The following is a 25,343-nucleotide window of genomic DNA, read 5'->3' on the forward strand; positions in this document are numbered from 1 at the left end:
ATCCCTGAAGCGAAGTGGTTACTGGGTTATTTTGTTGTACAGTGATGTGTATATATATACTTAGCTTCCTCTCCGCATAACTTATTCTTTTGATCCTCTTAGAGGTTTATGGAGAGACAGGATTTTGTTTATATATATCTGAATTTTGGATATGTATGTATATATGTGTAAATATTCTCTGGCCAGCCTTAGCTTTGCGGGCTAAGTTAGGAGCTTGTTATTTTGTATCTTTGGCACTCTATTCCTACATCTGTTATCTTATGTTCAACAGTTATAGTTTTCTTAACACGCAAGTTAACTCGTTTCTTGACCGTTGCGCTTTTATTTCGCGACTTTTGTTTCATTTATTCTTCAAGGGTCCTTGTATATTATAACCTTTCTGCTATTATATGTATACATTATGTTTTAGGGGTCGTAATACCACACCACCTTTGTTTTACGACTTAAGCGTAAAGCTCAGTGTGGTAGGGTGTTACACACACATGTTTGTGCGTACGCACAAGTGCTGTTTTGGGCAGAATTTTTATTAAACTTTGAATTAAGCCCTAACGCACTTCCACCCCCCTCCACCCCTCTCTTCTCTTACTTTTACCCTATTTTTTCTACTTGTTTCACTTAGTTTTCATTGCATTTCATTTTCATTTTAGTAATTATAATATCTTGGTTTAGTTGTTTCTTAATTGAATAAATTGCAAGTGTTTGATTGATGTCGACTGGGTTGCTTCTTGCTTAGACTTTGGTTTAACTTTTTATGAATATGAGCATCAAGTCTTTGTTTGAGTGCCTAAATACATTTTGAGTTTGATTCATATATTGTAGTTACCATATGCATTAAACTTTATCCTTGTTTGGCATCTTAATCATGAATTGTGCACTTTTACTTTAGTGAATTGAGTTGAAATTACTTGTTCATCATGACTTTCATATCAAATTCATCACATGTCCGGTACTTGTTTCTTGTTAATGCTTTGCATTTGTTTGAGTGACTTAAATTGATTCTTATCAAGCTTATCACTTTTTGTAACAATTACCTTTACCATGTGACTATTTCATTATGTTTCAAGATGAATAAGTAGTTTTTCTTTCATCATTGGATTGGTTATTGTTGATTGTGCCATTTTCTATTCATCTTGCGCTTTCACTTGCACAACATCAATATCCAATATCTCATATATTCAATTCACTTTAGTTGTGGTTACCTAGGTTTGTTGTGCCCTATCTCTTGCTTATTTTTTACTTACAACCTAGGCTACTTATTTGAGGACACATGCTATTTCTTTTTTATTATGTGGTTGTTGTTTTCGCCCGGCCAATGTGTGCGTTCTAAACCTCGCACACTTAGAATACACACATTATCTTTTATCATACCACACACATCTTACTTTTCCTCAATTCATCTTTATTTGTTTTATACAGCAACTCTGAGCCCCTGTGCCCACCAGCTGAAGGTGGAGCCTCATAGTTCTTCACCCCCGGGTTGAGTGCATACACGGAGGACCGTGCAACGTTTAAGTGTGGGGGAGGATTCGCAAATTTCGGGGCATAAATTTTTCTTTTTCAACACTTTGCACTATTTTCTAGTTTAATAGTTATGTTTTTGTGAATATTTGTTTAGTATTTCATTGCATTACACTTTGCTTAGTTTGCTTATATATATATATATATATATATATATATATATATATATATATATATATATATATATATATATATATATATATATTAGTTGCTTATAGTTTTATTTGCATGTTACCTAGTATAGGAAATAAGTTTGGTGAAAACAACAAAGAATTTTCAAGAAATCTCTTTTAGGGCGTCCCATTGATTGGATTTGAAAACTTGTTTTTGAACTTGCATGAAGTATTTTTATGGAACATAGAAAAGAGCTTGAACAAAAGACCTAGTGAGATTTGAGCTTCAATTGTGTGGTTGCACATTTTCAACCACAAATTTTGTTCTTGTGTGCTATACTCCTTTATGATTGTGATCTTAGATTTGCTTGAATCTTTATGTCCTATATTTGATGTTTTGAATGCATTTAGGATGATTGAGGCCATTTTTGAAATTGAACTCACTAACCCATATGGCCAACCTTATAACTACCATTGTAAGCCAATTTTAAGCCTTTTAATCCCCCTTTGTTCTAATATTAAGCACATCTTTTACCCTAAGCAAAAAACCATTAATGTCCATAAATTATATCTTTGATTAGCTTAAGTTTGAGGAGTGTGTGTTAATCAAGTGTGGGGGGAATTTGTGGGTCACATTGGTAGAAAGTTACTTTGGGCTTTCATTATAAAAATATGGAAAAATGAGTAAACACTCATGCATTCATTATTTGAAACATATGCATCTCTTTTTGTTGAGAAAAGAGAAATTTAGATGTACATACTTTGTTAAAAAAAGAGAAAAAAAAAGAAAAGAAAAGAAAAGAAAGAAATGATAATAAGAATGTAAATAAAGAGTGCATATGTGGGTGAATTAGAAAGAAGATGCATGAGTGAATGTGAGAAACAGAGATGAATGGGAAGTTAGGTGGTTTTCTTTTGTGTACATAGGTTGATATAGGATTAGGTGGGATACTTGAGTTAATCAAAGATCCAATTTACTGGTCCACTTAACCATATTGATCCTACCCTTACCCTAGCCCCATTACAACCCTCCAAAGACCTCGTGATATTTGCATTCATGCGTCAAGTATTTTTTGATTGTTAGATGACTTGCAAATCTTTGAAGAACATGATTAGAGGAGCATTGAGTGATTAAGCCTTAAACACTGAGCGACTAGAGTGTATACATATCCGGTGAAGGGTTCAATTGCTCAATTCTATGATTCCATCGCTTATCTTATGTCTTCTTGCAAGTTGCTTGTTAGTTTTTGAAAATTTCAAATCAAATCTTTGAAGATTGATCATATTGCTATATTTTCTTGTCTTGGCCCTAAGTTTCTACTTTGGATTGATTGGAATTCTTTTGTTTGTTTTTTCCAAACTCAATAGGAACCATAGCATAAATATAGATAGATAGCATTTAGTATAGCTTCATGCATGTAACTAGTTGCATTGAATAAATTGTTTGCCCTTTTATCCTTCTCCTTTGATTATGAGTAGCATGAAGACATGCTATTGTTTAAGTGTGAGGGAATTAATGAATCCATATTTGATGATAAATTTTGGATTGATTTGAGTGAATTTCATCATTTAAACCCACATTTACTCATCCAAATAGCATACTTTTGTGTTCTCTCCTTAAATTGAGCTTAATTGTGAAAATATGCTATTTTGTGCTTAATTTAACTAATTTTATTCCACTTTCATTCCATTCGATGCCTTGATACTTTTTATGAGTGATTTCAGGTGTAAAAGGTAGGAAAGGCTTAATAAGAGTGGAGGAGAAGCATGCAAGAGGGAGGAAACATGAATAAAACAAAGGATAAGCACACACTAGAGTGTGCATACGCACAACCTACTATGTGTACGCACAAGAAGCACAACAGCATGTGTGCGTACACACAAGAGGAAATTCAGCACGTGTGCGTACGCACAACTCAGTGCACGTGACCTCATTAATGCAAATCGCTGGGGGCGATTTCTGGGCCTCAAGAGCCCAGTTTTGGAACTTTCTGAAACTGATTGAGTGCTATATCAAAGGGCCATCATTCCATGTGAGAGGGGGGAGAGAGCAATTAGGTATAGTTTAGTATCATGGAGGTCATTTTCTAGAGAGAGAAGCTCCCCCTTCTCTCTAGAAATTAGGGTTTCTAGCTTAATTCCTTTGTAATTTCTCTTTTTAATTCTTGTTTTCATCTAGTTTCTTCTACCTTTCTTTGTTCTATTGTGTTAATTTCCTTAGTTTATCTTGTTAATTTCTCATTTTGGTTACTTTTTTATGTTTATGAGCACTCTTGTTATTTTGATTTTCATTTAATGTAATTTATGTTTTATGTTCCTTTATGGCTTAATTAAGTTGTTATTCTTACTTTCCTTGGTTGGTAGTTGTAGAATTTATTATTTCTTGTTATTTTATCATGCTTTTTTTTATGCCTTCCAAGTGTTTGATAAAATGCTTGGTTGGATTTTTGTCGAGTTTTTCACACTCTTGGTTGAGAAATTGAGTAATTAGGTGAACTTAGGTTGTGGATGTCCATTCCACATTGTGTTAGGATTGTTAATTGATTTGATTTCCACTAACTCTAAGCCTTCCATTAATAGAGTTGGCTAGGACTTGTGGATTGAGATCAATTATGCCCTTTTGACTATTTCTCGATGTTACGATTGACTAATTGGGATTAATTATACACAATTACCATGTTTGTGGTCCATAACTAGGATAGGAATCCTTAATTCCCCAATTCTTGCCAAGAATTCTTTTTACCATTTAATTTCCATTTTCATTACTTTTACTTGCTTTCTATTTAATTACTTGTCATTTAAATTTCTTGCCTCTTATAATCAAAACCCCAAAATCCCCTATAGCCAATAATTGAGCATTTCATTGCAACTCCTAGGGAAGACGACCCGGGAGTTTAAATACTCTCAGTTTATATTTGTTTTGAATTGTGACAATTCTGAATTTAAAATTTGATTTGAGCATTACTTGTCGGTTTGGAACTATACTGGTAACGAAGTTATTTCCTCTAGCCGAGAAGAAAATTTTAAGCCGATGGTTTTACTCTTTCATTTCTGCATATTATGTTTGCCTTCAATCTTGATTATTTTATATCTCAAGCTCATTTTAGACTTAAGTGGCCTCTAATAGTTAACAAGACATCAGATAATCATATATAAAATTAATGATATTATAAAAATTATTTGATGTAAAAATATTTCAATAAATTGACTCAACAAAAATGCAAAAAAGATAAACTTCATCCTCGGCAATTAATTGACTAAATTAGACAATTGCTTGACTACCTGTTTTATGGTTTATATTATTACAGTGGCTCCTTCTATCCTTTTTATTTACAAGCCGCCGAAACAAAAGCATGTAAATGGGTTAACTTCACACAGTTTTTTTTATCAAACAGCAAATATATATTAGCTTAGTTTCTTGTTTCCATTTTTTCCATAATTCTAAAAGTCGAACCAGATCAGTCAGTTCAACTGGATTAACCAGGAACTGATCACTAAGTCGGTCTGGTTAGGTTCGAAAACCGCCAGGCAAAAAACCGGTCAAAAAATGGTCGAACTGACAGTTAACCGGTGAATCGGCAAAATCGGCCAATTTTTTAGAGGGCTTCCGGTTTGGTCATCCCTTCCAAAACGACACCATTTTGGTCCTTATTAAAAGAAACCTAAAACTAAAGAACCCAACGCAGCTCCACTCATCTCTTCTCTTCTCTGAAAATCGAAATTCAAAATTAAAAGAACAAAAGAAAAAATCCTAGCCCCCCAGTCAACCAACTCTGCAGCCTGCAGCCCCCGCAACTCCCACAGCCCCGCATCCATTGCATCCCTCACAGCCCCGCAGCCTCCACAGCCACCATAGGAAGCTCCATCGCCATCATAGGAAGCTGTGTCGCCGTTGTAGGAAGCTCCCTCGTAGTCGTTTGGAAGCTCTTTTGCCGTTGTGTCTCCTCTGTTCGAGCTCTCTCTATGTATTCACCGGTGTCACCGTCTCCTCTGTCATCGCGGTCACTCCCCTTCCTCTTTGCCACTGATAAGCACTGTGACTTGGAATTATTTTTGCTGCTTTTACTGTTGTTAATAATTAAGTTACTGATTAGCTGGATTTTGAAATAGTATAATACTGTGTAGTTTTGTTAATAATAATACTGGATTTAGTGGTTTATTAAATATCTGAGTTGTGAGTTGGTGAATGATTCTGTTCAATATTTTTTCTTGAGTTAATTTTGTTCATAATTTGTTTTGTTGTATGTTTAAAATGGAACAATCACAAAGTGGTCAATAACCACAAGATGATTATTGATAATTGATAAATTACAATTACATAATGCACTAAACGTGTTTGAACTTTTTCTCATTTGAATGATACATATCTGGTGCACGAAAATTACTTCACACTATGTAATTCCGCACAACTAACCAGCAAGTGCACTGGGGTCGTCCAAGTAATATCTTACGTGAGTAAGGGTCGATCCCACAGAGATTGTTGGCTTGAAGCAAGCTATGGTTATCTTGCAACTCTTAGTCAGGATATTAATTAGTGGTTATCAATTGACTTGCAAATGAACAAGAGAGCATGAATTAAAGGTTACTTGTTATGCAGTAAATGAGAATATGTTGGAGTTTTGGAGATGCTTTGCCTTTTAAATCTCTGCTTTCTCTCTATCTTCTTCTTCACGCACGCACGTTCCTCCTATGGCAAGCTGTGTGTTGGAGGATCACCGTTGTCAATGGCTACCATCCTTCCTTTCAGTGAAAATGGTCCAGGTGTGCTGTCACCGCACGGCTAATCATCTGTAGGTTCTCGATCATACCGGAATAGGATTCGCTATCCTTTTGCGTCTGTCACTACGCCCAGCACTCGCGAGTTTGAAGCTCGTCACAGTCATCCAATCCCAAAATCCTACTAGGAATACCACAGACAAGGTTTAGACTTTTCGGATTCTCAAGGATGCTGCCAATGGATTCTAGCTTATACCACGGAGATTCTGATTAAGAAATCTAAGAGATACTCATTCAATCTAATATAGAACGGAGGTGGTTGTCAGGCACACGTTCATAGGTTGAAAATGGTGATGAGTGTCATGGATCATCACATTCATCATAATAAGGCGCAAATGATTATCTTAGATAGGAACAAACATGATTGAATAGAAAACAGAAATACTGGCATTAACTCATCGAAGCACAGCAGAGCTCCTCACCCCCAACAATGGATTTAGAGACTCTTGCCGTAAAAAAAGTACAAAATTTAGATAAAAAATGTCATGAGATACAAAATAAATCTCCAAAAGTTGTTTAAATACTAAACTAGTAACCTAGGTTTACAGAAAATGAGTAAACTATGATAGATGGTGCAGAAATCCACTTCTAGGGCCCACTTGGTGTGTGCTGGGGCTGAGACTAAAGCTTCTCACGTGCATAGGGCTGTTTTGGGCGTTCAACGCCAGCTTTGGATCCATTTCTGGCGTTGAACTCCAACTTTTGACTTGTTTCTGGCGCTGGACGCCAGACTGCAGCATGGAACTGGCGTTGAACGCCAGTTTACGTTGTTTATCCTTGAGCAAAATATGGACTATTATATATTGCTGGAAAGCCCTGGACATCTACTTTCCAACGCAATTGGAATTGCGCTATTTGAACTCTTGTAGCTCCAGAAATTCCATTTTCAGTGCAGAGAGGTCAGAATCCAACAACATCAGCAATCCTTTTTCAGCCTGAATCAGATTTTTGCTCAGCTCCCTCAATTTCAGCCAGAAAATACCTGAAATTATAGAAAAACACACAAACTCATAGTAAAGTCCAGAAATATAAATTTTGCCTAGAAACTAACGAGAATAAACTAAAAACTAACTAAAATATACTAAAATCTATATGAAATTAACCCCAAAAAGCGTATAAAATACCCGCTCATCACAATACCAAACTTAAACTGTTGCTTGTCCTCAAGCAACTAGATAAATAAAATAGAATACAAATGAGTCAAGAAACAATAATATCTCAGAGTTTTTGAGTGAAGCTCAGATTCTAATTAGCTGAGCGGGGCTAGTAGCTTTTTGCTTCCGAACAGTTTTGGCATCTCGCTTTATCCATTGAAGCTCAGAGTGATTGGCATCTATAGGAACTTAGGATTCAGATAGTGTTATTGATTCTCCTATTTTAGTATGATGATTCTTGAACACAGCTACTTTATGAGTCTTGGCCGTGGCCCTAAGCACTTTGTTTTCCAGTATTACCACCAGATACATAAATGCCACAGACACGTAATTGGGTGAACCTTTTCAGATTGTGACTCAGCTTTGCTAAAGTCCCCAATTAGAGGTGTCCAGAGTTCTTAAGCACACTCTTCTTTTTGCTTTGGACCTTGACTTTAACCGCTCAGTCTCAAGTTTTCACTTGACACCTTCACACCACAAGCACATGGTTAGGGACAGCTTGGTTCAGCCACTTAGACCAGGATTTTATTCCTTTAGGCCCTCCTATCCACTAATGCTCAAAGCCTTGGATCCTTTTTATTACCCTTGCCTTTTGGTTTTAAGGGCTATTGGCTTTTTGCTCTTGCCTTTTGGTTTTAAGAGCTTTGGCTTTTTCTGCTTGCTTTTTTTTTCTGCAAGCTTTTGTTCTTTGCTGCTTTTTCTTGCTTCAAGAATCATTTTTATGATTTTTCAGATTATCAATAACATGTCTCATGTTCATCATTCTTTCAAGAGCCAACATATTTAACAGTCTTAAACATCAAATTCAAAAGACATATGCACTGTTCAAGCATTCATTCAGAAGACAGAAAGCATTGCCACCACATGTAAATAATTAGAATGTTCTTATTAAAAACTCGAAAATTATTGCCTCTTATTCTAAAGAAATTCTTCTATTTTATTCATGTTTGATGATGATGAGAAAATTAAATTATAGCTTAATTGGAGATAAAATCAGAAATATAGATACTAATTACTACTATATGACTCCTAAGGTAAAACTAGAATAAGAACAGTTATCACAGAGTTAAGGCTAAGATTGGAATTTAACAACCTTTGTTCTGGGGAGTGGATGTTCCTCTAATCTGCAGGGTGCTTGGTCCTTCAAGAGATAATTTCTGGCACTTCAATTCCCTTAAGTCGCGCCCTTGCTCCTCCTGTTCTTTAATCAAATAGCAAAGAATGCTACTTTGTTCCTTCTGTTCTTTCATTATTTGTTCCATAGCTTCTTGCATCTTGGTAACTGATGTTTCAAGATACTCCCAGTATTCAGATTGAGGGATTTCTGGGAGAAATTCCTGTTTTTTCTTCTTGATGGGGTCATCCTGTGCTTGTTGTTTTTCCATTGATGCTTTGGTGATTGGTCGCTCAATTGAGATATACTCAGTTGTTCCCATCCTTACTCCAGCGTCCTTGCAGAGCATAGAAATCAAGCTTGGATAAGCCAACCTGGCATCTTTGGAATTTTTGTTTGCAATTTTGTAAAATTCAGTTGAAATCAGTTGATGAACTTCCACTTCTTTTCCCATCATGATGCAATAGATCATCACTGCTCTTCTAATAGTGACTTCAGAACGGTTGCTAGTGGGCAGCAGAGAATGCCCAATGAAATCCATCCATCCTCTGGCGACTAGTTTGAGATCTTCTCTTTTGAGTTGATTTGGAACACCCTTCGTGCTGGTGGTCCACCTGGCTCCAGGGATGCATATGTCCTCTAGAATCTTATCCAGGCCCTTGTCTGTTCTCATCATTCTCCTATTGAAGGAGTCTGGATCATCTTTTAGCTGAGGTAGCTTTAAGATCTCCCTGATCTTGTCAGGGTGGGTATGAACAATCTTTCCTCTGACCAAGGTCCGATAGTCATAGATAGCAGATCCAGATAGTCTTTGCTTGTCTGTATGCCACATATTAGCATAGAACTCCTGGTCCATATTCCTTCCCACTTTCGTTTCAGGATTGGCTAGGATCTCCCAGTTCCTGATTCGAATTTGCTCCTGGATCTCCGGATATTCGTCTTCTACCCATTATTTTGTAATAATGGTCTGAATGTTCTTTAGTTAAGAACTTCCCTTGATTCCAAAGTAGTTTTGGAACACTCTTTACCTTAGGATCAATGAACTTTATATAAACAAATAAAATTAAGAATAGGGCAAAATGCTTAGAGGAAGTGATGCCCCATGGCTGGGTTGCCTCCCAGCAAGCGCTTTTTTATTGTCTTTAGCTGGACCTTGCTGAGCTTTTAATCTAGCTTCAGCCTTGAGCACTCTTGCTCAACATTGCCCTCAAGATAGTGCTTGATTCTCTGTCCATTAACAATGAACTTCTTATCAGAATCAATATCTTGAAGCTCCACATAACCATATGGTGATACACTTGTAATCACATATGGTCCCCTCCACCGGGACTTCAGTTTCCCGGGGAATAGCCTGAGCCTAGAGTTAAACAACAGAACCTTTTGTCCTGGTTCAAAGATTCTAGATGACAGCTTCCTGTCATGCCATTTTTTTTATTTTTCTTTATAAAGCTTGGCATTTTCGAAAGCAGTGAATCTGAATTCCTCTAGTTCATTTAGTTGGAGCAATCTTTTTTCTCCAGCTAATTTGGCATCAAAGTTTAGGAATCTGGTTGCCCAGTAGGCTTTATGTTCCAGTTCCACGGGCAGGTGACATGCCTTACCATACACAAGCTGGTATGGAGAGGTCCCTATAGGAGTCTTGAATGCTGTTCTGTATGCCCACAGAGCATCATCCAAGCTTCTTGCCCAATCCTTTCTACGGGTACTTACAGTCCGTTCTAGGATTCTTTTTAGTTCTCTGTTAGAGAGTTCAGCTTGTCCATTAGTCTGTGGATGATATGGAGTCGCCACCTTGTGGCGAATCCCATACCGGACCATGGCAGAGTAAAGCTGTTTGTTGCAGAAGTGAGTGCCCCCATCACTGATTAGTACTCTAGGGACCCCAAACCTGTTGAAGATATATTTCTGGAGGAACTTCAGCACTGTTTTAGTATCATTGGTAGGTGTGGCAACGACCTCTACCCATTTTGATACGTAGTCAACAGCCACCAAAATATAAGTGTTTGAGTATGATGGTGGAAAAGGTCCCATGAAGTCAATTCCCCATACGTCAAACAACTCAATCTCCAAGATTCCTTGTTGGGGCATGGCGTAACCATGAGGCAGATTACTAGCTCTTTGGCAACTGTCACAGTTACGTACGAACTCTCAGGAATCTTTATAGAGTGTGGGCCAATAGAAGCCACATTGGAGGACCTTGGTGGCTGTTCGCTCACCTCCGAAATAGCCTCCATATTGTGATCCATGGCAATGCCATAGGATCCTCTGTGCTTCTTCTCTTGGCACACATCTCCGGATTATTCCGTCTGCACATCTCTTAAAGAGATAGGGTTCATCCCACAAGTAGTACTTTGCATCAGTAACTAATTTTTTCTTTTGTTGCATGTTGTACTCTTTGGATATGAACCTTGCAGCTTTATAGTTTGCAATATCTGCAAACCATGGTGTTTCCTGAATGGCAAATAAATGCTCATCCGGAAAAGTCTCAGAGATCTCAGGAGAGGGGAGGGACGTCCCTTCTACTGGCTCTATCCGGGACAGATGATCAGCCACTTGGTTCTCTGTCCCTTTTCTGTCTCTTATTTCTATATCAAACTCTTGCAGAAGCAACACCCATCTTATGAGCCTGGGTTTTGAATCCTGCTTTGTGAATAGATATTTGAGAGCAGCATGGTCAGTATACACAATCACCTTTGATCCTACCAAGTATGATCTAAACTTGTCAATGGCATAAACCACTGCAAGTAATTCTTTTTCTGTGGTTGTGTAATTTTTCTGGGCATCATTTAAAACGCGGCTAGCATAATAAATGACGTGCAGAAGCTTGTCATGCCTCTGCCCCAGCACTGCACCAATGGCGTGATCACTGGCATCACACATTAGCTCAAATGGTAATGTCCAGTCTGGTGCAGAAATAACTGGTGCTGTGACCAGCTTGCCTTTCAGCGTTTCAAACGCCTGCAGACACTCTGTGTCAAACACAAATGGCGTGTCAGCTGCTAGCAGATTGCTCAGAGGTTTTGCGATTTTTGAAAAATCCTTTATAAACCTCCTATAGAATCCTGCATGCCCCAGAAAGCTTCTGATTGCCTTAACATTGGCAGGTGGTGGTAATTTTTTAATTACCTCTATTTTTGCTTGATCCACCTCTATTTCCTTGTTTGAAATTTTATGCCCAAGGACAATCCCTTCAGTCACCATAAAGTGACATTTTTCCCAGTTTAAAACCAGGTTGGTCTCTTGGCATCTTTTCAGAACTAGTTTCAGGTGATCAAGACAGGAGCTGAATGAGTCTCCATATACCGAGAAGTCATCCATGAAGACTTCCAGAAATTTTTCCACCATATCAGAGAAAATAGAGAGCATGCATCTCTGGAAGGTTGCAGGCGCATTACACAGCCCAAATGGCATCCTTCTATAAGCAAACACTCCAGATGGACATGTGAATACTGTTTTCTCTTGATCCTAGGGATCTACTGCAATCTGGTTATAGCCTGAGTAGCCATCTAAAAAGCAGTAATAATCATGACCTGCCAGTCTTTCTAGCATCTGGTCTATGAATGGTAAAGGAAAATGATCCTTTCTGGTGGCTGTATTGAGCCTTCTGTAGTCAATACACATGCGCCACCCTGTAACTGTTCTTGTAGGAACCAGTTCATTCTTTTCATTATGAACCACTGTCATGCCTCCCTTTTTGGGGACAACTTGGACAGGGCTCACCCAGGGGCTGTCAAAAATAGGATAAATAATCCCAGCCTCCAGTAATTTGGTGACCTCTTTCTGCACCACTTCCTTCATGGCTGGATTTAGCCGCCTCTGTGGTTGAACCACTGGTTTAGCATTATCCTCCAATAAGATTTTGTGCATGCATCTAGCTGGGCTTATGCCCTTAAGGTCACCTTTGGACCACCCAAGAGCTGTCTTGTGTGTCCTTAGCACTTGAATAAGTGCTTCCTCTTCCTGTGGATTTAAAGCAGAGCTTATGATTACTGGAAAAGTGTCACCTTCTCCCAGAAATGCATATTTCAGGGATGTGGTAATGGTTTGAGCTCGGGTTTAGGAGGTTTTTCCTCTTCCAGAGGAAATTTCAGAGGCTCTTTCATTTCCTCTGAATCCTCCAAATCAGGCTGAACATCTTTAAAGATGTCTTCCAACTCTGATTCGAGACTCTCAGCCATGTTGATCTCTTCTACCAAAGAGTCAATAAGATCAACTTTCATGCAGTCTTTTGATGTGTCTGGATGCTGCATGGCTTTGACAGCATTCAACTTAAACTCATCCTCATTGACTCTCAGGGTTATTTTCCCCTGTTGGACATCAATGAGAGTTCGTCCAGTTGCTAGGAAGGGTCTTCCTAGAATGAGAGTAGCACTCTTGTGCTCCTCTATTTCCAGCACTACAAAGTCAGTGGGAAAGGCGAATGGCCCAACTCTGACAATCATGTCTTCAATCACGCCTGATGGGTATTTAATGGAGCCATCAGCAAGTTGGAGACATATCCGGGTTGGTTTAACTTCTTCAGTTAAACCAAGCTTTCTGATAGTGGATGCAGGTATTAGGTTGATGCTTGCCCCAAGATCACATAAAGCTGTCTTGGTGCAATTACCTTCTAATGTGCATGGTATCAGAAAACTCCCAGGGTCTTTAAGCTTTTCAGGAAAGCTTTTCAGAATGACTGCACTGCATTCTTCAGTGAGGAGAACTCTTTCAGTTTCCCTCCAATCCTTCTTATGACTCAAGATCTTTTTCATGAACTTGGCATAAGAAGGTATTTGCTCAAGTGCCTCTGCAAATGGAATCTTTATTTTAAGAGTCCTGAGATAATCTGCAAAGCGAGCAAATTGCTTATCCTGCTCCTCTTGGCGGAGTTTTTGAGGATAAGGTATCTTGGCTTTATATTCCTCAACCTTAGTTGCTGTAAGTTTATTTCCTACAGAAGTGGTTGAAGAAGCCTTTTTAGATGGGTTGTTATCAGCACTTGTGTGTGTCTGATCCCTCACTGGCAATTGAGTGCCAGAGTTAGAAGCTGGAGTGACGTTAGACACCCGCTCCCCATCTGTTCCTGGCGTTTGAACGCCAAAACTGTGCCTCTTTTGGGCGTTCAACGCCAGATCCTTGCTTGTTTTTGGCGTTGAACGCCAGTCCTGAGCATGGTCTGGGCGTTCAGCGCCAGCCTTCCACCCAACTTCTGGCGTTTTAGCGCCAGAATTATTTTTTCCTGGGCTCTTACTGTCCTCAGATGGATTTTGGGTGGTTTGCTCATTTCTTGGTTTCCTGCTGCTTTGAAGTGGGGTAGTTAGTGCTTTCCCACTTCTTAGTTGAACTGCTTGGCATTCTTCTGTTATTTGTTTTGACAGCTGCTGCCTTGTTTGCTTTAATTGTACTTCCATGTTTATGTTAGCCATCCTTGTCTCTTGTAGTTTATCCTTGAATTCAGCTAACTGCTTTGTTAGAAAATCCAATTGCTGATTGAATTCAGCAGCTTGCTCTGCAGGACTGAGTTCAGCAGTTACTGTTTTAGCCTCTTCTTTCATGGAAGGGTCACTACTTAAGTACAGATGCTGATTTCTAGCAACTGTATCAATGAGCTCTTGAGCTTCTTCAATTGTCTTTCTCATGTGGATAGATCCACCAGCTGAGCAATCTAAAGAGATCTGAGCTCTTTCTATAAGCCCATAATAGAAGATGTCTAACTGAACCCACTCTGAAAACATTTCAGAGGGGCATTTTCGTAGCATCTCTCTGTATCTCTCCCAGGCATCATAAAGAGATTCATTATCTCCTTGTTTAAAGCCTTGGATGTCCAGCCTTAGCTATGTCATCCGTTTTGGAGGAAAGTGTTGATTCAGGAATTTTTTCTGTCAGCTGTTTCCATGTCCTTATGCTAGCCTTAGGTTGGTTATTTAACAACCTCTTGGCTTGGTCTTTTACAGCAAATGAAAACAGTAATAATCTGTAGACATCCTGATCTACTTCCTTATCATGTACTGTGTCAGCAATTTGTAAAAACTGTGCCAGAAACTCTGTAGGTTCTTCCTGTGGAAGACCGGAATACTGGCAGCTTTGCTGCACCATGATAATGAGCTGAGGATTCAACTCAAAGCTACTGACTCCAATGGAAGGTATGCAGATACTACTCCCATATGAAGCAGTAGAGGGGTTAGCATATGACCCCAGAGTCCTCCTGGACTGTTCATTTCCTCTTAGATCCATGATGGAGAAAGGGAGATGATGTAAAATAAAAAAATATTTATTTTTATTTATTTATTTATTTATTTAATTATTTTGAAAATAAAATAAATTAAAATAAAATAAATAAAAATATGTGAAGATTTTCGAAAAAAAAATGAGGAGAGAGAAAGTGGTTAGGAAGTTTTGAAAAAGATATGATTTGGAAAAGATTTTAAATTTTGAAAAAAAATCTGAATTTTTAAAAATAATTTTCAAAAATTTGTTTTAAAAATAGAGAGAAAAGATATTTTTGAATTTAGTGAGGAAAGAGAAAAACAATAAAATAGCACAAGATTTAAAATTTTTAGATCTAATGCTCCTTGTTTTCGAAAATTTTGGAGGGAAAACACCAAGGAACACCAAACTTAAAAATTTTAAGATCAAGACACAAGGAAAACTCAAGAACACTTTGAAGACTCACAAGAACACAAGAACATGAAGAAAGAACACCAAACTTAAAATTTTTAGAAAACCAAACTAAAATTTTCGAAAAACAAAGAAAAATCGACAAGAAAACACCAAACTTAGAGTTTGGCACAAGATTTATTCAAAGAAAAATTATTTTTGAAAAAGATTTTAAAAAATAGGATAGCCAATTACCAAGAACATAAGCACCACGCTCTAACTAATTGAGCTATAAATTTAAAGTGTTTTAACAATGTAGAAATAATAAAAGACTCTAAACCAAAAAGAAAAATTTTTCCTAATCTAAGCAACAAAATAAACCGTCAGTTGTCCAAACTCAAACAATCCCCGGCAACGGCGCCAAAAACTTGGTGCACGAAAATTACTTCACACTATGTAATTCCGCACAACTAACCAGCAAGTGCATTGGGTCGTCCAAGTAATACCTTACGTGAGTAAGGGTCGATGCCACGGAGATTGTTGGCTTGAAGCAAGCTATGGTTATCTTGCAACTCTTAGTCAGGATATTAATTAGTGGTTATCAATTGACTTGCAAATGAACAAGAGAGCATGAATTAAAGGTTACTTGTTATGCAGTAAATGAGAATATGTTGGAGTTTTGGAGATGCTTTGCCTTTTGAATCTCTGCTTTCTCTCTATCTTCTTCTTCACGCACGCACGTTCCTCCTATGGCAAGCTGTGTGTTGGAGGATCACCGTTGTCAATGGCTACCATCCTTCCTTTCAGTGAAAATGGTCCAGGTGCGCTGTCACCGCACGGCTAATCATCTGTAGGTTCTCGATCATACCGGAATAGGATTCGCTATCCTTTTGCGTCTGTCACTACGCCCAGCACTCACGAGTTTGAAGCTCGTCACAGTCATCCAATCCCAAAATCCTACTAGGAATACCACAGACAAGGTTTAGACTTTCCGGATTCTCAAGGATGCTGCCAATGGATTCTAGCTTATACCACGGAGATTCCGATTAAGGAATCTAAGAGATACTCATTCAATCTAATATAGAACGGAGGTGGTTGTCAGGCATACGTTCATAGGTTGAGAATGGTGATGAGTGTCACGGATCATCACATTCATCATAATAAGGCGCAAATGAATATCTTAGATAGGAACAAACATGATTGAATAGAAAACAGAAATACTGGCATTAACTCATCGAGGCACAGCAGAGCTCCTCACCCCCAACAATGGAGTTTAGAGACTTATGCCGTCAAAAAGGTACAAAATTTAGATCTAAAATGTCATGAGATACAAAATAAATCTCCAAAAGTTGTTTAAATACTAAACTAGTAACCTAGGTTTACAGAAAATGAGTAAACTATGATAGATGGTGTAGAAATCTACTTCTGGGGCCCACTTGGTGTGTACTGGGGCTGAGACTAAAGCTTCTCACGTGCATAGGGCTGTTTTGGGCGTTCAATGCCAGCTTTGGATCCATTTCTGGCGTTGAACTCCAACTTTTGACTTGTTTCTGGCGCTGGACGCCTGACTGCAGCATGGAATTGGCATTGAATGCCAGTTTACGTCATCTATCCTTGAGCAAAGTATGGACTATTATATATTTCTGGAAAGCCCTGGATGTCTACTTTCCAACGCAATTGGAAGCGCGCCATTTGGACGCCTGTAGCTCCAGAAATTCCATTTTGAGTGCAGAGAGGTCAGAATCCAACAGCATCAGCAGTCCTTTTTCAGCCTGAATCAGATTTTTGCTCAGCTCCCTCAATTTCAGCCAGAAAATACCTGAAATTACAGAAAAATACACATACTCGTAGTAAAGTCCAGAAATATGAATTTTTTCTAGAAACTAATGAGAATAAACTAAAAACTAACTAAAATATACTAAAATCTATATGAAATTAACCCCAAAAAGCGTATAAAATACCCGTTCATCAATATCTTATGTGCACTTCATTATGCCATTGATTATTGTTAGTGAAAAAAATCTTTTCTCCTCCTATACCAGGATGGGTGCGGATAGGAAAAGTGGAAAACACAGCCTGTTAGTCCACCAGAATTAGAGATCAGTTTTCCATTATGTCAAAATCTAAAGAAGAATCAACTTGATGGTGTCATATTTGGTTGCAAGAATAGTACATTAAAAGAATGCTTATCTAAACAATTTTTTGGTTAGTCTTTTTTTGCAACTGTTTGATTTTTATTACATTCTTTGTAATAGATACTAATAGCAATTGAGATGTGATATTTATACTCACTCTTGTATATTAATAGCCTGTTATTTGTGAACTTTTAATATTAAATTATGAATAATTTATTATTTAAAATTATATATAAATTTTTTAATAATTTTATTTAATATTTAATTAAACCAGTTGAACTCCGATTGAACCAATGAATTATTGAACCAGTGACCTTACCGGTTTATTGACTGGTCCGGTTCTCACAACCTTTATTTTTTCTTGTTAGAGGCAGTTTCATATTAAATGTAAAATTAGCAAAATCAAATTAAATTGAACACCCATCATAGAAAATCAGCCCATCATCAATCTCATTGTGATATTCACTTCTTAATTTGATTTTAGTTTTAACCAGTTTGACAAATTAAAGAACCAAACCGAAGTTCGAAACAAATAAATAAAAACAACACAGCAAAACCAGAAGCATACCAAACCGAATAGAAAATAAAAGAGAAAAGAAGATAATTGGAAGGAAAATAGGAGTACGAGTGAGAAACGAATAACAAACTAAAAGTTACAACGAAGAGAATTGAAATTTCAATAGAGATAAAAAACGTATTCCTCTAATCCCTTTGCTATTTTTAGAAGAGGAGTTTAGCTAGGGGTGGATTTCAAATTTTTAGATTTTAGAAGAGGAGAAAGAAGAGAGGCTGAGTTCATGTTTAGCAAAGGGTTAGGGAGGGCAAGGAGTGAGAGACATAGGGAGAGAGGGAGAGGAGGGTATGTCTATTTTAGTCATTTCATATAATATTTTTGTCTTGTCCATGTGTATCCAAACATAATACTGAATATTACATTAGTGTCTTGTACATCGTATCTAAACACAATACACAAAGAATAATTTTTAATGTCTTTGTTTTATTGTCTTTGTCTCAATGTCATGTTTTATCCTGTCTCCAAAAATAAACGCAGCTTTAATGTGCAAATAAAATAGAACAGTGTTGGTTTTATTCTCATGAGGCCTTGATAAATCCATAATTTATGATGATTATTGATTGAAAATAGTAGAATTACCAAATTAACTTGTACGTATTCCTTAAAAATACATGTTTTTATGAATTTTCTCTTAATTGTACTTAATTAATTGAAACGTGATTTTTAAGCCTTTAGAATTATCAAATTAATTTCACTTTTTTTCCATTCAATGTCTTGATATGTTTGTTTAAGTTGTTTAAGGTTTAGGAGATTGAAAAGATGGAAGAAAATCATGCAAAAGTGAAGATTTTACAAAGAAATAAAGAATTGGCGAAGCTGCAGAGATGCGTACACACCATGCATGTATACGCTTGACGTAAGTATGCACCATGTAACACCCTACCACACAGAGTCTTATGCTTAAGTCATAAAGCTGAGGTATCAAGGTATTACGACCTCTAAAAAGTAAAATTATATAATATAATATAAATGAAGAATTACTTTTATCTAGGAGCCTTTGGAGAAAAATTTAAAACAAAAGTCGTAATGCTCACGTGGACGATAAACATAAACCGGGTAGGATAAGAGTAAAATGGCAAAGATATATTTAACAAAGCTTCCAACGCGGTTCACGAAGATAAACCAGCCAGAGCATATAAGTATATATATACATATATATGAGAAAATCCCGAAATGACCCAAAGCAAAAAAAAATGATAATCTGTTTCTCCAAGTCAACCTCTAAGAGGGACAAACATGAAATACAGGGTGGACAAACATAACATATTCTCCACCCTATATTTTATGTTTGTCCCTCTTAGAGGTTGACTCAGAGAAACTGGTTTGTCATTTTTTTTTCTGCTTTGGGTCATTTTGGAATTTTCTCATATATATGTATATATATACTTATATGCTCTGGCCGGTTTATCTTCACGAACCACGTTGGAAGCTTTGTTAAATATATCTTTGCCGTTTTACTCTAATCCTACCGGGTTTACGTTTATCGTCTACGTGAGCGTTACGACTTTTGTTTTAAACTTTCCTCCAAAGGCTCCTAGATAAAAATAATTCTTCACTTATATTATATTATATCATTTTACTTTTTAGAGGTCGTAATACCTTGCCACCTCAACTTTATGACTTAAGCATAAGACTCTGTGTGGTAGGGTGTTACACACCATGTATGCGTACGCACTATATCCCGCACATGCCTCATTTAAAATAACACATGACTTGCGATTTGGGAAACATTTTGGCCCATTTTTGACAACTTTTGAGTCATATTAGAAGCAAACTTTGAGGAGGATCATAGACACATGCACTCATTTTTCTTGTTTTTTAGGGTTTAGTTCATAGTTTTCTAGTGAGAGAGGCTCCAACTTCTCTTTAGATTTTCTAGGGTTTACTTCAATTTTGCTTCTAGTTTTGGATGTTAATCTTGTTTAATTGTAATTTTGCTCTTATTTTCTTATTTTTTTATACTATTTTGCTTAGAATCTCTCGTTAGTTTACTTTATTTTCTTTTGCCTTTTTATGAACTATGTGAAATCTTTTGGTTTCTTATGAATAAATTTTATATTTTATGTTTTATTTATGTTTATTTTTGTTAGTGTTGAATTTTTGCATTGGTTAGTTGTAGTTTTTATTAATTCTTGCAATTTATGATGCTTTACTTTTATACACACCAAGTGTTTGATAAAATGTTTATATTAGTTATAAAGTAGATTTTTCTTTTTTTGGCTTGGGGTTGAGAAATAGGTGACTTTGAGTCATTAATATCCAATTTTGATTGATAATTTAGAATTATTAGTTGATTTTATTTTCACTAACGCTAATATTTTACTAAATTTAATTAGTAAGTTAGTTAAGACTTGTGAATTAAGACCAATTATGCCTACTTGAATTTTTTCAATGTGTGGAGATTAATGAAGTGGAATTAAATCTTAACAATTGTCATGTTTGTGGTTAATGACAAGGATAGTCATCTTTAACTCTCAACTTTAACCAAAATCTTTTAGCACTTGAATTTTCTCTTTTATTAATTTATTTCCATAATCATTTCTAGTTTGATTCAATTGCCTTTTAGTGTAGCTATCATTTCAATTGTGCTCATTTATTCTCATATTTATTTAGTTAGTCATTTGCTTGCTCTTTGATTTTACTTACGGGCAATTTAGTTATTAATCGCTCTTTTAATTTCTAGTCAATTTATATTTCGGTAATTTATGTTCAACCTTCCTCCCCATTTTTATAATCAATCATTGCACACCCTATTGCAAGTACAAGGAAAATGATTCGATCTAAACTTCTAGTTATTATTTTGAATTTTTTGATATTTTACTCAATTTTGAAGAGTGTTAAATTTCGATTTAAAAGTATAATGAATCTTGAATTTTAAATTTATGAATTTTCTAAATCGGTTTTTAGTACTCGTCAGGCCTAATCCAGTAATTAATCTTGACTTATTCCTTTTGGGATAAGTATGATTTTGGTCCCTAACGTAGAGGCCAAAAATTTATTTTGTCTCCGACCTTTTTTCGCTACAAAATGGTCCCCAAAATTTTAGTTTGTTTTAAAATCGTCCTTTTTACCAATTTTATTTTTTTATTACCAAATTACCCCTCATTAAAAAATTATAAAATAAAATAAATATAAAATAAATAAAAAAAAGAAAGCAAGGGAACAGAGAATCAGGGGGTGGGGAGAGAAAGAAAGGGGGGTGGGGTGCGAGAACGGGGGGAGGGGGGAGGGAAGGGAAGAAGGGGGAAGGGAAGCTTCACCGCTGCACCGCCATACTGCCGCACCACCGCACCTTCTCGGCAACCTCAACCGGGAACGAGTCTTTCAGGCTCTTATCCACCCACCTCCTCAGCGCCCCCTCATCACCGTACCTGAACCTCAGCGGCTCCTTCCTAGAGAGAAGCTCCAACATGACCACTCCGAACGCATACACGTCGGACTTCTGCATCGCCACGCCAGTGGCCTAAAATTCCGGTGACATGTAGCCCCTCACCCCCTCGAATTGCATGCCAGAACCACCCGATTGTTTTAATTTTTCAGACCTCGCTGGGGAAGGAGATGCCAAGGGTTCCTCCTCGATTTCTCCCAATTTCGCGGCAGCGACATCGCTTTCCTCTTCCTAGATCTCACTGCAGAGCTGCGCGGCACCGAAATGGCAAACCCTAGCATTCAAATTAGGGAAGCCATTGCTCGCCTTCGCTGTCGCCCTCGTCTCGCACTGCCACCCGCGTTCTTGCCGCTGCTCCACGACCCTCACCGCCCGCCGCTTCTTCTTCTTCTTCTTCCATTCTGCTTTTGCTTTGATTATGTTGTTGATTTTTTATTATTGTTGTTTCTTGTTGTTTCTGTTACTGATTGATTATATTGTTTTATTATTATTGTTGTTGTTGTTCTGTTACTATTTCTACTCCTGCTTCTTTTGTTTCTACTTGATTCCATTGTTGTTTCATTGGTGATTCATTGTTGTTGTTGTCGTCCTGTTGCTGCTGCTTCTGTTTGATTAATAACTGTTGTTGCTTCTGGTTTTTTGGCTTGTGCTTCTAGTGCTGCATGATTTTGGAGAATAAGGAATAGGGGCATTTAGGTCCGAAGGACAGTTTTAAAACAAACTGAAATCTTGAAGACCATTTTGTAGCAAAAAAAGGTTGGGGACGAAATAAATTTTTGACCTCTACGTTAGGGACCAAAATCATACTTATCCCTTCCTTTTATTATTTAAACCAATAATAAAACCACACTATATAAGTCAAAATATAAATAACTAATACGATTATACTTATATATAAATAGACTAATAAAGAAACAAAATTTTCTAACATGATGAGTATTCGATTTAAATCACTGTTTAATCTTAAAAGATTTTAGAAAAAAGTATTTAATATTTTTAGGTTAGCGTCAATCTCAATAATTTATTGGTGAGAAGGCTATTTTCTTATTCACAATGACACGATAGACTCAGTATCTATTAGTGTATGCAAACCACATCATTATAGCAAATCCCAAACCTGAGCTAATTGGATTTTTTTGGTAGAAATTAGAAGGCTTATTTAAGTTGAAATTATTTGGAGATCTCAAATTATTTATAGGAATTGGATACAGTGGTTTTACAGAGTGGAAACCTCTTTTCATGCCGATGACAATGGGCACCAATTTATGGCAAATTCAAGCTTGTATAGGATTGGAGTAAATACCCATAGTCGTCTCTGAAATTCACACAAATATTCAATTTAATCTTTAAGATTTCGATTTTTCTATTGTAGTCCTCCAAATAGAGCTCTGAACACTCAAAATGGTCCCTGGCCATATTTTTGGTGATGAATCATCACCAGAGCGCTGACGTGACCTCGGTTTACCACGTGGGAGGGGTCCAAAACATCGTCGTTTTGGTTTGATGCCTTTGATAGCCAAAAACGACGCCGTTTAGATGTTATTTAGTATGAAAAATAGTTTTTTCTCCAACACAAACACTTCACTTCACTCGTTTCTTCTTCTTCCACCTTCTGACTTCATCTTCATCTCCTCATCAATGGCATAGCCGTAGGGTTCTATTCGCTGGCTTGAAAAAGTTGAGAGAAGAAGTAATTCGACTAAAAGTTGTTTTCGTTCTTCCCCTCCTTCACGAGAAGCTCGAGGTTCTGACTTTATAATCGGACTCAAGGTAACCTTCATTTTTTTTACTTTGCATTTTCAATACAGTGTTGGTTGATGATATGCAAGTTGTTAGTGTAGTTGAGGTTCTGGAGTTTTGGTGTCCTTGTAGTGTCTAGGGTTTGAAGGTTGGCTGGGGTTTGTGGGGTTGCTCTATTTAACCCGAAAAAAACAGGGATGAAATAAGGAGATGTATGCAGGATTGAAAAAAAATGTGTTGCTGTGGTGATTTTCTTTTAATGCATTAGTAGGCTTTCAAATTCTACCTGTATTAAGTGAAAATTTAAATTTTTTTGTAGATGAAAGAGAAGTTGGACATCATGTTTTATCATGAGGGTGACTTCAAAAAAAATGTAGAACGGATTATGGTATATTCTCCAAACAACAAGGCCTATTTAGGTGATCTAGACACTAATACTCTAGATGTCTTCTACATACGAAACTACCATAAGGAATTTGGGTACAATGACATAAAACAGTGCTGGTGACATGTTTCTGGAAAAGGCTTGGATAATGGGTTGAGAAATGTAAACAGTGACAAAGAGATAAGAGAGATGGTGAATTGTGCTAGGACAAAAAAGGAATTGATTGATGTATATTTCGAGCATGGAGTGTCAGTGTCCGAGGTGATAGAGAGAGATAACACAGTTGTGTACTTGGATGACGATGGTGGAGAGGGGTGTAATGCAAGTACAGATGCTGATGTGAATCCCCCACTCAATGAGACTCACGCACTCATAGTTGCTCCTATCCCAAAGGTTGTAACCAATAGTTCTTGCAAATCCAGTCCCAAAAAAAACAAAACATCTCCACAGCAATTGCAACCATCACATTCCAAAATTAAGATGCCTACAAAAAACACTAATCCTCCCAAGACAACTAATCCTCCCAAGAATACCAACCCCCCAAAGACAATAAAGCCCAGTAGATTCATCCAGCCCACCATGTTTAAGTGCACGGACATCCAACTAACCATGTTGTGGACATAGAAAAAAGATTGTGCACCTGCCAATTTTGGATGCTAACGGGTAAGCTGCTTGTGTATAACAATTATCTTTATGCATAGTAGTTAAGACAAGTTGCTTGTGTATATCAGGGTTCATGTAACTGTTTGGCACCTGCAGGTATTCTGTGTGTGCACGCTTGCGATGCCCTCTCTCGTGTGAATAAGTAGCCAAAGGACTTCTGTCACAGATGGCTGACCATGGAATCATACAGGAAAATTTATAACCACCACATTAATCCAATTCCGGGACAACCACTATGGGAGCAAGCAGAGGACTGTAACAGGCCACATGCCCCTAAAATCAAGACAAAACCTAAAAAATTAAAGATGAAGAGGAGGATGGATGCGGATGAGAAGAGTGATTTTGGAACTAAGAAGCCTAAAGTTGATCCAAAACTGTTGGATAACACTGGAGACGGTGTACACTTGAAAAGACAGCTAGGGGCCTTTACATGCAGTTCTTGTGGTGAAAAGGGGCATACTAAGAGAGGCTACAAAAAGAAGAGGGATGATGATGCTGTCGCTGCTGCCAAGGCGGCTAAGAAGAAGAAAAAGGATGCAGGACATCCTGTGCCTGAGCAGCCTATTGAGCAGCCCCAGAACGATTGTGGCCAAGCAGATGTGCAAAGCAATCCCGTGGAGATCGAGATAACTCAGCCTATTGCTTCTGAGCAAGAGGATTCTCAAAATGTAACTAAAATTTTATATCTTCAGGCTTTTATTATTTTCGTCGATCAATTATACCTAATGCCAACTTTTTCTCATATAGGATCCTGGACTGAAAAGACCTTCGAAGCTGTCACCAAGAAGAAGATCCTCTCTGCCGCCAACCTCACCAACAGTGAACCCCTTGCAGGGTGCATCTTCAGCAACAGCTACAAAGTTTTCCAACTTGATGAAGTTCATCCCAACGCCAGGATTTAAGCCACCAAGAAAGAAGAACTGAAGACTTTAGATAAATCTACTTAGCAGTTTCTGTTTTGTGTAATTAGTCTTTTCCATCATACAATGACTATATGGTGAATTGTGATCCAAAGGCCTTTTTGAGATGCCTTGCTTTTGATGAAACTACAGATAGCAGCATTCATGTTCCTTGGCTGCCTTTTATCTTTGTCTTTTGTTATTTTTTGATAAACAATAGAATTTATCTTAATACACAATGCTTTGTGGTTTACCAATCACTTTTCTTGCCTTATTCGGCCTTTACTGATTACTGTTCATTTCATGCA

At 37.3% G+C, this 25,343-nt stretch overlaps 1 protein-coding gene across 1 annotated transcript; it reads left to right on the forward strand.

Moving 5' to 3' along the window:
- Positions 1–24,408: 24,408 nt before the first annotated feature.
- LOC148575919 (uncharacterized) lies at positions 24,409–25,060 on the forward strand. Its single transcript, XM_088501244.1, has 2 exons — positions 24,409–24,804; positions 24,884–25,060. The coding sequence occupies exons 1-2, from the start codon at positions 24,442–24,444 to the stop codon at positions 25,058–25,060; spliced, it is 540 nt and encodes a 179-aa protein (XP_088357370.1). The 5' UTR covers positions 24,409–24,441.
- Positions 25,061–25,343: the final 283 nt, after the last annotated feature.

Source organism: Arachis ipaensis, chromosome B1 (assembly GCF_059453495.1).
Source record: "Arachis ipaensis isolate K30076 ecotype BB chromosome B1, ASM5945349v1, whole genome shotgun sequence".
Taxonomy (NCBI): Eukaryota; Viridiplantae; Streptophyta; class Magnoliopsida; order Fabales; family Fabaceae; genus Arachis; species Arachis ipaensis.